The sequence below is a fragment of the Saccoglossus kowalevskii genome, chromosome 17 (genome assembly GCF_978046115.1).
Source record: "Saccoglossus kowalevskii chromosome 17, keSacKowa6.1, whole genome shotgun sequence".
In the NCBI taxonomy this organism is placed as follows: domain Eukaryota; kingdom Metazoa; phylum Hemichordata; class Enteropneusta; family Harrimaniidae; genus Saccoglossus; species Saccoglossus kowalevskii.
Genome location: NC_140657.1, coordinates 20,234,086 through 20,249,912, shown reverse-complemented (window position 1 = coordinate 20,249,912; position 15,827 = coordinate 20,234,086). Strand labels below are relative to the sequence as shown.

Genomic DNA, 15,827 nt, shown 5'->3' with positions numbered 1-15,827 from the left:
ATACGTCTTATGAACCCACATGTGTATATCTTGGACAATACTCATTTTAAACTTTTTTTTTTTTTTTTTTCTTTACAGTGGTGCTGTGAACTGCTTCAATTTCGCAAGGCAATTTTTTCTGGGTTCCTACAACATGGAGTGTCAGGGACTTTATTGAAATGTTGTACACAAATTTCATAAAATCCTGAATATATCTAGAAGTGAAAATTAAATGGTTTACAGTATTTTATACCCATTAATAATGATTGAAATGCAATAATATCACTGCACTAAAAAGACTTCAAACAATTATTTGTTTCTTCTCCATTGAAGGGAATGAGCAGACCAACCTTTATCGCAACTGGCTTTCTTAATTATTACATGTACTTGCTCTGAAAACATAGCTTTTACAATTGTTTAAATTAACAGATGTTGTTCTATGTACAATGAATACATTTTAAATAATAAACCTTACTGTGTTAATAACAAATTGTATTTGACAACATGAGAATGATTCTGATACCCAGTGGTGATGTTGAAACAAACCCAGGTCTTGGTAATATACTAAGACCTGATTAACAAAGAAGTCATGTACCGGTACATCAAGGTTCACTCAGATTTATGAATGCAGTTTCTTGAGCAAGTATACATGTATGACAAATAGTTTTGTTGCACTTGTGTACTCTGAGATTCTGAACATGGGTCAGTGGAAGTTTTTAGTTGTCAATACAAAACTAGATCATCGGAAATCACTTTATGATGAGTTGTAACCACAAAGAGTACATATTTATTCACCTGTTTGCAGATGTTCCTTGTACAACTTTATAATCAAATAACGGGGACTGTGACATTTCATGTCTTGTTCTTTGTGAACAAACGTAAAGTTGACAAAGGATTAACAATGTTTGTACGTATGTCTCTTGTAGAATCGTTTACACCGGATCACAAACCCTTGATGGGTGAATCTCCCGAAGTGCGTGGGTTCTATCTGGGTTGCGGATTCAACAGCAGTGGTATGATGTTAGCCGGTGGCTGCGGTAAAGAGTTAGCGCACTGGGTGGTCCACGGTAGACCTCAACTAGATATGTATGGGTACGATATAAGGTCAGTATTTCAATCATACGGAGATACAAATCGGTTATGACATAGCTAGGTTTCAGGGTCTTTGGTTGCTAGGTTACCATGTGCCTGATTGTCTCAATATAAAGTCTGCCACAAACAACCCTCAATAATGAGGATGTGACTGTCACATCGTAGATAGTGGTCTGTATGATACACAATGCATGGGTTTACCCACCATGTTAAAGTACTTTGGGTGGTCTTTGCTGCCAATCATGTTGTGTAGTGAGAGTACACCAATCAGAGAATGGGATCTAAAGCAATAAGTAGATGAATAGTTAACCAGTCTGCACACCTCCTGAGTTGCGATAATCGTACAATGATTGTGTCCCATCATGTTGCCATCATAGAAGGCGGTTTGCTGCAGGCTTTCTCCACTAGTTTTATGAATACCAATCAATGAGGCAACAATAATATGAATTTCAAACTTCCAGTGCTCACACACTTTTTTAGTCCCCGTTCAGGCGCAGCCTGAAAAGGGGACTTTATAATTCAGGTTTTGTCCTTTTTCCGTCTCCAACATTTTCTCAGAAATTCTACAGCAGGTATCAGTGAAACTTGGCAGGTTGATGAATAAGTGTCTTCCGAGTATGCACGTAATTTTTTTTTCCAGATCTGAAAATCCCAAGTGGGTCTTTTTCACGATTTTCATCAAAAATTACCTCTCCCGGCAACATTGACAGAACGTCTGCGCATGCTCAGAATAAATTAATTACTGTAAAATACTTTATTTTTGCTATTTTCGCTGAAGGAATGTTTCAGTTAAAAATAAAATCCAGCGAATATACCCTTTTCTTATATTTTACAGTCAACTTGTCAAAAATCAATGAAAATAAATTCAATACAAAACACCCAGAAAAAGTCTTTTCAGCGAATGATAATTCCAGCTGAAATAAAATATTTTACAGTAGATTAGATCTGTGAGTAACGCTGCTGTTATTACGGCACGTGATTTCTCCATTGCGTGCAATTTATTATAGTACTGTTTATACATGTATTCTGTTCGGCTCAGTGGTCTCATTCACTAGTTACTAGAAGAACTAGTAACTTTATTTGATTTCAAGAACTTCAAGAAGGCGGCATAAGAAACGTGTTTGCAAAGGTAAGTTCTCCAGTTTCAGCAAAATTGAATGTTTATTGGGGTACGATTGGTGTACATTCCGTGACGTACGGACGTCAATATTATGATGATTGCCAGCTTTATATTCTTGTGAAAAGCCAAAAACGCAAACAATTGTCTCCAATCTACGAAACTAGTTCGTAAACTGTCAAATTATTGTACATGGGGACGTAGCTTTCAACTAAATCGATATCCGGTCTTTTGCTTGTGTCGCGATTTCCGAAATATCCACAACTCGGGGGGGGGGGGTCCCTGTATCGATCAATTTATTCATTATATAATAGTAGGTTGCCTATGATTATATTCGTATTTTTTATGTTGTGAGCATTAAACTGTTAGTTGAAATGAAGATTTTGCCGATCTCCTACGATTCAACATGGCGGATGTACAGTGACAACACGTGTATGGACGGTCGGTCGAGTAGTCTGCAACGAACCATGACATCGCCCGGCGTTTTTTCGGCAGTTTTCTTTTTAATATTTTGGATATTTCATTCACTCCTGACGCCTAAAAGAGTCTAATTTATATTGTACCGTAGTCATCGACACCTATTCAAGAGTATGATGTTTATTGTGAATAGCCTGAATGAGTAAGCTTCGTTTCGACAATGAGCTGTGTTATTTCTGTGAACAATGTTTAATTATTCTTTGAATGCTCAGTGTTTTTTTTAAACAACTAATTTTTGGATTAAAAAAAAAATCATGACGTTTTCCCAGTCAAAATAGCATAAAGATCTTGCTACAACATCGGTGAATCTCTACAGTACCGCGTTGCGTTCACCACGAGGTCACTGAACCGTCATTAACATATTTAAATGAGCCACGTGTAAATGGAAACATGGCGGATATTGAATCGTATCGAGCATTTACATTCGACCGAAATCATTCGTTTACGATGAAACTAAGTTGAATATTACTTCAAATTCATAAAAATTCAACGAATTAATTTTTTGTGCGTTATTATAATCATTACTGAATAATAATCAACAATTGCAATACTTCGAAAACAAGTAATTTATTCACTTGCGAAACACAGAATGACCAGATTGTGCTACCGTGATCATTTGCTACCGGTACTAAACACTAAGCAATGTATTCGTGTTTGTATTTATTCGAAACTTCTTTTAGAACATACTTTACTTTTCGTTATCAACAAAATTATAAAAAAAATAATGCATATTACATTATGTGATTTTTTTTTGGGGGGGATTCAATTCCAACATTTCGCGGTGCCTATAAACCAAAGGCCTTTCACTCTTCTCTGAGTGTGACACCTAAACCAGAGGTTTTATGGTTTATAAACTGGCACTAAATGAAAAGGCCGTTGAACCTTATTAACCTTGATTAAAATTCAAAAAAAAAAGATGTAGCCATGTAGCCATTCTGTTATCTGTTTCCAACTTCTTCCAAAGAAAAGCTGGCAAAGGCATGTAATTGCCATACAATCATCATTTGTGGAAAAACTTGTATGTTATTGAAAATCTTTATTTTGTTGTCTGTGAATTAATATAATATTTGAAATGGCGTAATGGATCAAAATATTCTCAAACAATCGGTCTTCTGGTGACACTACACTGCGCATTTATGCACAGTCAGTATCCCAATGCGCGATCTCAGCTTACTAAGTGATGATGGTGGTTGAAATGGAAAACTGAATAAAAAAATCCAGGAACATCTCAAACGAATTTCCGTCTGCTGTGAATGCATGTTTCGTTGCATCAAATAAATAACCCAATTTTATGACAGAAGCTTGCGATCTTGTGCCATACAGGGTCAAGTGATTGAGCAATAAAAAATGTGGTTTTATGTATCAGGTTATTGAATGTATCCAAAAACATGGTACCAATGATCTGAAATTTCAGGAGTGCTCGCTGAAGGTTTATCAATCTTGCGTATTGTCTTGTTCTTTTTCAATCCTGCATTTCAGTTACTAGAATTTATACTTAAAAAAATAGTTCCTGTTTTTCTTCTAATAACTCGGCCACTCTCAAAAACAAATATTTTTCCATGGTCGAAATGCAAGAAGAATACAAAACTACTGTGATTGCATAGCGATACCTGTAGGGCCATTGTCAATTAGTTCGCCTGATCAACACAGCGTTATACATAGGGCTGATATTGAATCACGGAGAGTAAAATCTTGTGATACTAATCTCTAGAACCACTCAGATTGGTTCATACATCTTATGAACCCACATGTGTATATCTTGGACAATACTCATTTTAAACTTTTTTTTTTTTTTTTTACAGTGGTGCTGTGAACTGCTTCAATTTCGCAAGGCAATTTTTTCTGGGTTCCTACAACATGGAGTGTCAGGGACTTTATTGAAATGTTGTACACAAATTTCATAAAATCCTGAATATATCTAGAAGTGAAAATTAAATGGTTTACAGTATTTTATACCCATTAATAATGATTGAAATGCAATAATATCACTGCACTAAAAAGACTTCGAACAATTATTGTTACTTCTCCATTGAAGGTTATGAGCAGACCAACCTTTATCACTACTGGCTTTCTTAATTATTACATGTACTTGCTCTGAAAACATAGCTTTTACAATTGTTTAAATTAACAGATGTTGTTCTATGTACAATGAATACATTTTAAATAATAAACCTTACTGTGTTAACAAATTGTATTTGACAACATGAGAATGAATCTGATGCCCAGTGGTGATGTTGAAACAAACCCAGGTCCTGGTAATATACTAAGACCTGATTAACAAAGAAGTCATGTACATCAAGGTTCACTCAGATTTATGAATGCAGTTTCTTGAGCAAGTATACATGTATGACAAATAGTTTTGTTGCACTTGTGTACTCTGAGATTCTGAACATGGGTCAGTGGAAGTTTTTAGTTGTCAGTACAAAACTAGATTATGGGAAATCACTTGATGATGAGTTGTACCCACAAAGAGTACATATTTATTCACCTGTTTGCAGATGTTCCTTGTACTACCTGTATTTTATAATCAAATAACGGGGACTGTGACATTTCATGTCTTGTTTTAAAAATTTTACATTACTGAAAAAATACATATCTCTGACATTATACAGAGCTATAGTAACAGATTTTGATCTTCTACAATCCATGGTCAAAATCGGATTCTTTAGTGCTCACACACTTTGTCATGCATGTGTACTTACAAATTTGCTCAAATTTTTTGTGAATTTTTGGGTAAATTATTTTTTCTATTTTATCTATAGATGTGGAATACTGTGGAATACTTTATTTTCGCTGGAATTAATTTTTGCTGAAAAGGCTTTTTGGGCGTTTCGTATGGAATTTATTTTCACTGATTTTTGATGAGTTTAATGTGAAATATAGGGGAAAAAGTATATTCGCTGGGTTTTATTTTTACGGAATCATCCTTTCAGCGAAAATAGCGAAAATAAATTCCAAGCGAAAATAAAGTATTCTATAGTAGTTAGCAAACGATTGATATATGCAAATTAGATGGTATTGGTAGTCATTAGCCTTGTATCATATAGCTTTGGTATGGAGCATTTTTTAATTTGACATGTTTCATCTCTATTTATTGATTCTCTGGTGCCAAAAGTTAGGCCGCCAACTGAATTAAGTTTTACTCGTTATTAACAACAATGGGACCTTTATGGTCTCGTACATTGCAGGTCACTGTCTAAAGACCTATCTGGTGAAAATTCGCAAAAATAATTGCATTTTCAGCAAAAACATTACATCACATCTTGAGATTACATCATGAGCTTACTGTAGATTTTCAACTCATGTGAGTTGCGAAACATATCGTTTGTATTTAAGGTAAATCTCTGGATTCTAAGCTGTAAACACATGGCACAGAGGGAGCATGTCTATGGATCTGATGCTCCAAACTGAAGTCATAGAATCAAGGACTAGACTTTCTTCACATACATAATATTGTTTTATTTCCTTGTAGGCGTTTTCCAACTACCATTACCGATAACCAGCGATGGGTTCGCGAGAGAAGTCATGAAGCATATGCTAAAAATTACAGTATCGTATTCCCACATGATGAACCTTTAGCGGGCAGAAATATGCGATGTGATCCTTTTCACAAGGTAGAAAGCTGTCTTTGTATAACATTGTTCTGTAGTTTATGACAAAAGCACAAAAATGTTAAATAAAACCTTTAAAAAATGATTATCAATAATGTAGTTCTACATGTTGTTTTAGGATTTACAAGATGCTGGATGTATTTATCAGGAGAGACATGGTTGGGAACGACCAGGATGGTTCTCAGAAGATCCAGCACCAGTAAGAAATACCTCTATTCAAATATGCAAAACTATCACTCAATATGCAAAACAGTCACTTAATATGCAAACAGTCACTTAATATGCAAAACAGTCATTTGATATGCAAAACTATCACTTAATATGCCAGTCACTTAATATGCCAAACAGTCACTTAATATGCAAGACAGTCACTTAATATGCAAAACAGTCACTTAATATGCAAAACTATCAATTGATGTGCAAAACAGTTACTTAATATGCAAAACAGCCACATAAAGGCACACACATTCTTGACATTTTGCTGAGCAAAAGGTTGCATCAAATAACTGATGCAGAGCAAATAAAAATAAAGGCTACCTGAACTTGTTTCCATAGAAACAATGACCTTGCAATTTCCCCACAGCATGCCCTTGTTTGGTGGCCATGTTGGAATTAAAATTTGGTGCAAATGTAAAAAAAAAATGCTTTTTTCTTGACAGCTTTTGGATTATGATTACTATGGGTCTTATGACATCCGTAAGAACACAGATTATGAATATGAAAGAAGATTAACTGATGAGTATACATTTGATTGGCCACCCCATCATCATATTGTAAGTATCATGGTTCTGCCGCTAATATAGCTATACCGTATTTGCTCTATTAGAAGTGCACTTCCATAGAGACCCATAGAAAGCCAAAATCGCATTTGTTTTAAAATATTACTTATTTTGACCATAAAAACTCCTAAATTCTTAAATTTACATAAGTGTATGCACTACTAATTAAGCAAATACGATATGGTGAATATTTTTATTGTTTGATACTTAATCCCTTGAGTTCTATATTATTCCAACCCAATTTTGGTGTTACATTTTGCGCATTTTAATGTATGTTAAATTTCCTAAATTGGTAATTTTGGAACAAATGAACATAAATATTTCTCATTGATCAAAATTTTTGAAAAATTATGCAAATTATTGAAGTTTAGTTATTTGTAATTATGAAATATTCCTCTGATTATTAAATCCAGTGTTCTCCACCTGGGATTTTCAACCTGACAACCTGTCCATCATTGAGTGTTACGGTCGCCTAGTTACTGTCAATAACTGTTATTTTTTGCTGCAAAAATTGCAGCATTTAAGAACCTTTAACTTGGGGAAAATAAGACGAAATAAGAGCCTTCAGCTTACTGTCAGGTTCCCTAATATGGACAACATATTGCATACAACATGTTCCAGAGATTTTGGTTTCAACATTTTTTTTTTACAGATTGGAAAAGAGTGTAAAGCGTGCCGTGAAGCAGTTGCTGTATTCAACATGTCATATTTTGGTAAATTTCATCTGGTTGGTCCTGATGCTCAGAAAGCAGTTGATTGGATATTCACAAATGATATGTCTAAGCCGGAAGGTGTGTTCAGAGTTTAGACTACCCAGTGTGACAGCATTGTGGGCTCATATAATCAATCATTAACCTTTTTTATCACCATAAATAGTGACAAATTGCTCATGATTTAATAAATATTGTCTAAAGTAATCAGGCCTTTGACTAAAATGTCTGTTGCTAATGCTAATGCTAGCTGAGCAATGGCAAGTTTTGTACTTTTTTACAAAATAAAAATTTTGTTTTTAACCTTTTCACCACCATTTCCCTCTTTTTATCACAAATTCACAAAATATTTCTGTTTATAGTCTGCACTATTTTCAAAAGATTATGACTAAAATAGCCAAACAATTTTGAGTAAAAACTGAAAATTGACTCAAATTTTGTCTGTTGGCTCCAAATTTAGTGTTCATTTCCAGGAATATTGAAGAATATAAAAAAAAGTGCAGTAAAATTTGGACGAAAAAGTCTGGTGGTGAAAAGGTTAATAGTATTTGCTCTATTTGTAGAAGATAATTTGAAAGTGATGTGTCTGTGGATAAAATTTTAAAATAAGTCATATTTTTGTGATCCACTGTACAATGAATGCAATGAAACTTCACAAACGTGAATGCGACTCGTTAAATCCTAATGAAGTGTTATCTGCTACAAAGTTTTCAATTTTCTCTGGATCACAAACTATACCATATTCACAATGTATCACAATTTGAAAATAACATAAGTGTGAACGCTGATACATTAAACAACATTTGTGTTTAAAAGCAAGCACTTTGTACTGGGGATTAACGCTCATTTTCAGAGCCTAGACTTTAATTCAGGACTAAATACAGCAACACAGAGACAAACAATTGTATTCTGGGTCTAATGCTCATGATCTGAGACTAACACTTTTATTCATGACTAACGCTCAAAGTTAAAGATGAACACTATTATTCCGGGACTGATGTTCATACATGTATTTGAAAACTAACACTCATTTAAGGGAATGAATACCTACAAAATTGTGTCTGATTGGCTACCCAATTCTAACACATAACAGTCTGACCAATCAGAGAGCAGCTTGTTGACAGGTTTTTTCGACGTATCAAATTTTGCCTATTATATGTTTTGACTGATTTGTATCTTTGGGGATGAATGCTTGTTTTAACACATTAACAAGGGACAAACACTCATATTCAGTGATAGCCAGTTTTATTAGAGACATTAAGATGCGCGAACGGAACGAGAACGGATATGTCATTACTTTGTGCATGACCTCCGCGCGAACCAATGACGTCATCGGTTGCCATGTCGTACGGCAGTCGTTTTGAACGTGATCAGGACGAGTGACTCGTAGTTGATTTCCGAGAGCTTTTCTCGCTGTCAATTTTGATTATTTTTTACTGACATTAATAGGACGTATTATATTAGAGTGATTTTGTATATTTATGATGAAATAAGAAATATTGGATGCATTTTAGCTGATATTTACACCTACTGAAATTGTAAACAACTGGTCAGCTCGTTATGTAAACAAAGCAGACTACGGCGTTTATGTTCACTTGTCGAAAAGTGACGCATACTGATCAGTTTAAACGGAAAAATGTATTGTTCTTAAATCATGCCTGAATGGCCACTCCCGTGAAGAGACATGTATTTTGATGGATGGTATCGCATGAACGTAACGCAAACGAAATTAGAACAACACGTTACGTTCCCGCTACGTACGCAAATCTTAAACTCTCTATTTAGACAATAAATTTAAATAGGTGATATCAACTGAACATTGATCTGAAATTTGGTGATCTCTTACAAGATTTCTCTCCAAAATGTACACTCATGACAACTGACCGAATTAATTTTCTTTTGACAGGATCCACGTTGTACACATGCATGTGTAATAAATTTGGTGGCGTTGAAAGTGACCTGACAGTTAGTAAATTGGCGCCTGGTGATGGAAGCAGTGTTTTAACCCCTAAATCAGATGGTGAGTCTATTAGTGATTTCAACTCTGTCAGAGGAATTGTAATTTTCGGAATTACGCTTTGGAATCGCATGCTAATTTATGCTAATTTGACATGACGTCTAAGCTCTCCAGCGAATATGTAGTTGATCACTGATCAATGATTGTCAGAATATTTACTTTTCCAAGCGATATTTCAATTTTAGTTTAATTGTTTGGTCTGAAATTATATTGCAGTGATACCATGGTTACCATCACACATTTTGTTTAGAACTCACATAAAAAGATGATGTTCAACATAAATATTTGGACGTTTACCGTACCTTATTAGAAGTGATATTTCACATTAAACATTATAACTGTGAACAATATGTACCAAATCTGTTATATCAGAGGTACATTGCTTGGGGTTTGTTCCGAGTTGGAAACGCTTATGCGAGATTGAAACGGGATCTTGGTATCATGTCACGCTACTTGCAAACCCCAAGTAATGTGCGTCTGGTTATATATAATGTAATGCTGCAAATCTGTACATACTTCATTATGACATTTGGTTTTAAGGTGGGTATGCAAAACAGCCACATAAAGGCAAAACTATCACTTAATATGCAAAACAGTCATTTAATATGCAAAAAAGTCACTTAATATGTAAAATATGAGAAAAACAAGCAGTTTCTCGGATGAGATAGCTCCGCTGTTAGCAATGCACTGTACAATTAAAGAATTGAAGATATCACAAAATAAACAAATTTGAGAGAGGTCTACCTGTACTGGTAGTACCTATACGTATATTATTGGACTTGCTGTTATCAACAAGAAGTCGAAAATATCACTTTTTACAAAAAATAATCATCAAAATTAGATAATTGATGATATCACCACGAAATTAACAAATCTGAAAGAGGTCCACATGTAGTACCTATATATGTAATATAAAAGCAATCAGACTTGCGGTTTTCAACAAGAAGTCAAAAATATCACTTTTTACCAAAAATTAAAAAAATATTCACTAAAATTAGAGAATAAAAGATATCATCACAAAATGAACAAATCTGAGAGAGGACCACATGTAGTACCTATATATGTAATATCAAAGCAATTGGACTTGCGGTTTTTAACAAGAAGTCGAAAATATCACTTTTTACCAAAAATGACAAAAATATTCACCAAAATTAGAGAATTGAAGATATCATCATAAAATGAACAAATCTGAGAGAGGTCTACCCAAGGTACATATACACCAAGTATCAAAGCATTCAGGCTTGTAGTTTTCAAGAAGAAGTCGTCGAAAAAGTAAAACATTGACACGGATGACGACGACGACGACGACGGACAATCACTCATATGATAAGCTCCGCTCGACAAAGTCGACAGCGGAGCTAATAAAAAGTTGACGCGAACGGAACGGACAATCACTCATATGATAAGCTCCGCTCGACAAAGTTGACAGCGATGCTAACAAATTTGGAGATGATTACTTTGGTCAAGAAAAAATTTTCAACGTAAATTTGATTTGCACAAATTCTCTTATTACTCACAGGAATATCGTTCTACATCGCTGCTGGCGGTGGCAACTCACAACAAAGTCTTTCGCATATATTAACCGTAATTCAAGATATGAGCTTCGACTGTGAACTCCTAGAGAACTCGGAAGATATGGGAATGATCAGCATACAGGGTCCTAAAAGGTCAGACAATTTATTGTTTTTCAATATATCTCAATTCTCTGTTTTTGTGGATTAGATTTTTTCATATTGTGCATCTCAAAACTCAAATCCATATTCGTTGCCAGGCTTCTTGTTTAAAAAACTAATCTTAAATTTGAAACAATTTTAAATATTTCCTCTCTGCTGTATACATGTATGCCTCAGCACACAGAAATCTTTTTCTGAGTTTTCTTTAATTAATTTGTTGATCTCTATGGAAAGAACACTTTGGTTTGTTGCTCAATTTCTAAAGAAAACATTCACAGATTAAGCCCAGCATTACATGTACACACTTGTGTTTATATTGTTTTTACTTTGTGCGGTAAGGTCCCTCTGAAGGCAGCTCACTGACAAATTTGCTGTGAAAAAAATGAAAATTATTACTGCATAGTTATTTTGTGTAATAATGAAACTTTTGGTATAATTATTCAAATATAACCATAAAATCCATCAATAATAAAATATGGAATGCCAAAATGCATCTTGGCAGTTATGCAACAACTGCCAAGAAAACTTGATTTTAGAAGGGACTATTTTATCTCATTTGCTTATTAGTTGGAGACTGATACTAATGTTATTCTACAGCAAATGACCGTGTATTCTGCAGTACATACAATTTTGACATCATTCATATGGAAATCAGCCGCCATATTGGGACCTTTATTGGGAGTTGGTAAATAACTACATTTCATACAGAGAGATGGTAATATTATTTTCAAAAAAAGTTGAATAAAAACAAAAACAGTCCAATATTTCAGCTGTTGAGTAGTACCTATACTCTGTTTTTATCTTCAGTCGCCACGTCCTTCAGTCACTGACCACAACAGACCTTAGCAATGAGAATTTTCCTTTTTCGACTCACCAACTGATTAAAGTAGCTGGTCATTTGGTTCGTGCAATTCGTTTGACCTTTGTTGGTGAACTTGGATGGGAACTCCATATACCCAAGGATTACTGCGTTGAGGTGTACAACGCTGTGATGGCGGTTGGCAGTAAATACGGCATCGCTAATGCCGCATACCGGGCTATTGATTCACTGAGTGCTGAGAAAGGTAGGTAACATAATAGACGAGTGTTTGGGAGTTCTCTGGTTAGTCGATCTGTGTTGATTCATTTCTGGTTAGCTTCAGTTTTGAACTGAACGTTTAGTACTGTGGGCATCTATGTTACCTTTAAAAGTTTACAATATGTTTGTAAAATATGGGAATCTGTTTTTCATTCATACATACACAATGTGTATTGTTTATTTATATTGTGGTACCTGTACGCTACGCTACGCTACTCACAAGCAGAACATACCTGTAATACTAAACACACAACAAATTCTTTTTATTTGCTGTAACGAGGGCATCATAAATGCTTTGAAATAAAAAGAGTGGTTATCCATGATAGTTTCCATGGAAACAAAATGTACGTCACTTGGGTAGCTGTAATTAAGTCTTTATTAAAAAGATACAGATGAACTTAGTTGCATTGTACATATTATTACTCACAGACTTATATTTATAAAGTTTACATCCTGTTCAGATTTCATTGGTGAAATATACAGAAAATAAATTTGAATAAAACATTGTACCAAAATATTTAGGAAATACAAGCAGACTAAACTTATCGATGATTCTTTTAGTTGGTTTCTGATTACCATATAACTTTTTTTCGTCAAGGTTATCGTCATTGGCATGCCGATTTGAGGATGGACGACACACCGTTGGAAGCTAATCTTGGCTTTACGTGTAAACTCAAGAAACCAACTCCATTCCTGGGACGAGAAGCACTGGAAACACAAAAAAAGGAAGGGCTGAAGAGGAAACTGGCTTGCTTCACTGTTGATGGGTATGTTGTGGAGTTTCTTCCACCGAAACTTTTTGTAATTTTCATTTATAAATTCAACGTTTCAAAAGTGATTTTGAGTGTGAAGACGACTACATATCTTGATAAAAATATGAAAGAAATTATATAAATTTTATTTTGATGTCAACAGGGTTGAATTGCATTATTTTGTAAAACAACAAATCAACTGAATCATAGTGCAAAACCCTAAGATTGAAGTTATACTATAAATTCAATGGTCTTTTACAGATAGTGAGTCACAGTAATTTTTGTGAAATTGAGCCTTCTGGAAACAATATTTTTTTGGTAGAAATATTACCGATGTAATTTTCGTTTGATTTCCTTCACAGGTACACACCCTTGCATGGATTAGAAGGCATCTGGAGAAACGGAAAGTCGGTCGGATTTTTGCGCAATGCACAGTATGCATTTGCATTGGGGAAAACTATCTGTTATGGATATGTCACCGACCCAGAAGGTGCCGTCGTCAACAACGCTTATTTGAAAGCAGGTGAATATCAAATTGAGGGCATGGGAGTGAATTTTCCAGCAACGTTGCACGTGAAGTCACCATTTGATCCAAAGAATAATCGAATTAAAGGAATCTATGACGATGGAATTACAGTACATATACCGAAACCAAAGAAATCAGTGGATGTTGTACTTTAAATACCTGCTACCCCTATATTTTAATATTATTATCTATTTTAACTCTATGGTTGGGTGATACCATATTAAGAAAATAGGGGTTGATTTTACTCCTTACGTACATGGCTGGGTGGGTGGCTGAAAAAGACACTGAAGGCAGAAATAGAACAATTTTCTTATTTTTCAGCATCAGCTGAAACTTTAACTCTTCATTGTGAAACTTGCAGCTAATCAAATCAATTATTCAAGAAAAAAAAAATACAGCATACTGTTCTGGAAACATGCCAAAGAACCCACAAGCAAAGGAAAATTATGTAAATTAGGTCCAACATTAACATAAAATATGGGGGGAAGAAAATGTAAAAATCTGAAATATTGCCTTTACAGTCATGACTGTATGTAAAATCTACATCTTCCGTAAGCTGTTAGAAATTTTCTCACTCAAGCAGATGAGTTTGCATTCCAGAATGTTTTTTTCTTACTGCAGCTTTGGGAATTATTCGGACAGTCAGTCAGTTCAAATGGCTTGCAACTTTGCAAAACACTTGCCTATTGATTTGTAATAGATTTGACAGTGCTGTCTGGCTAATAGCTTGCTGTGTGATTCACTATTACATGGGTAGTGTTAACATAATGACTTTATACTAATCTAGTATACGTTTTCAATAACTATTCATTTCTTTAGTATTTTCATTGTATGTGACTCAAGAATGTTAAACCAAAATATTCATTATGATTGATCATTTCATGAAATAATGTTTCAACATGGATTTCAATGGAAATAGTTTTAAAAGAATGTAGATTTTTCCCTAAAAAAAAAAATATTTTATACTGGGGAAAAACACTGATTAATTGTGTTCAAATCAATAATCATTTAAAACTATTGAAAAATTGTAATAAATTTCTCCCTTCTATTAAATAGATGAAATGTCCACAGATAGTCTAGGGATATTTACAAGGTGATATTAAGACAGTGACAATGTGCTAATATACCGGTATAAACAACAGTTGTGTTTCTATGATCAAATAAGTATTAAATTAATGATTTAGTGTATGACAAATGTCATTTTTTGCTTATATGAACTTTTATGGGAGATTCGCATCAAATAGAGCAAATGCAGTTTTGTCAAAATTGTTGTCTTGTAACTTTTGACAACAATCACTTCAGTATCCAAAAATAATAAAGCTATAAAGCCTCTATTTCAAATCTACTTAGAGTCTCTCTAAAGTAGCAAGTTTTACATTAACTAAAAGTTCAGGATATTGTATTACAACGGAAGACGCAAACTTTGCACAAGGTCAGTCATTCTCTGAACTTTGAGTCTGCAGAGTGAGCATGTACTTATTTTTTCACCACAGCTTTCTTATTAACCAATTAGAGCGCATACATTTCTGTAAAGTGGTCTGATTGGTTCCTGTAAAATTTAAATGTGAAAGCAACTGTATACTCTACTTTCATTGGATTAGCAGGCGTTTCAATTCCTTGTATACAATGTGCAATCAATATCGAACACGTGGCACGAAGTCTACTGCTCTTGAATAAGAGCACCTGACCTGACCTGACCTGACCTCACCTCTATGATGACGGTGAAGTATCAAAAACAGACTAGCTAAACTTGGCAATCTGTGAGCCGAGCTGTTCTGTTTATTTTACCTTTGTTGCATATCGCCAATTAACCAAGTTTCTCCAGTCATAAGAATTGGTTAATTCAGGTAATTATATAAATTAGTAAAGACAATATTTAACCCTAAACTAAACATTTAAATGGCTTATCCCAGAGCACCTATCTGATTATTGGTTCTTGAAATATAAGCGGAAAAGCCAAAAATGTGGGAAATTATGCAAATAATATGCACTAGTCAGGTTTGTGCATTGTATCGC

At 34.4% G+C, this 15,827-nt stretch overlaps 1 protein-coding gene across 1 annotated transcript in view; it reads left to right on the top strand.

The window, feature by feature from the left end:
- Window positions 1-15,155, top strand: part of Sardh (sarcosine dehydrogenase, mitochondrial) — a 33,315-nt gene extending 18,160 nt beyond the window's left edge. The window contains 10 exon segments of the mRNA NM_001184931.1: window positions 906-1,083; window positions 6,138-6,279; window positions 6,395-6,475; window positions 6,936-7,049; window positions 7,708-7,846; window positions 9,672-9,785; window positions 11,302-11,449; window positions 12,263-12,519; window positions 13,132-13,300; window positions 13,648-15,155. Coding sequence (NP_001171860.1) covers window positions 906-1,083; window positions 6,138-6,279; window positions 6,395-6,475; window positions 6,936-7,049; window positions 7,708-7,846; window positions 9,672-9,785; window positions 11,302-11,449; window positions 12,263-12,519; window positions 13,132-13,300; window positions 13,648-13,966 — 1,661 coding nt within the window. The 3' untranslated portion in view covers window positions 13,967-15,155.
- The last annotated feature ends 672 nt before the right edge of the window (window positions 15,156-15,827 follow it).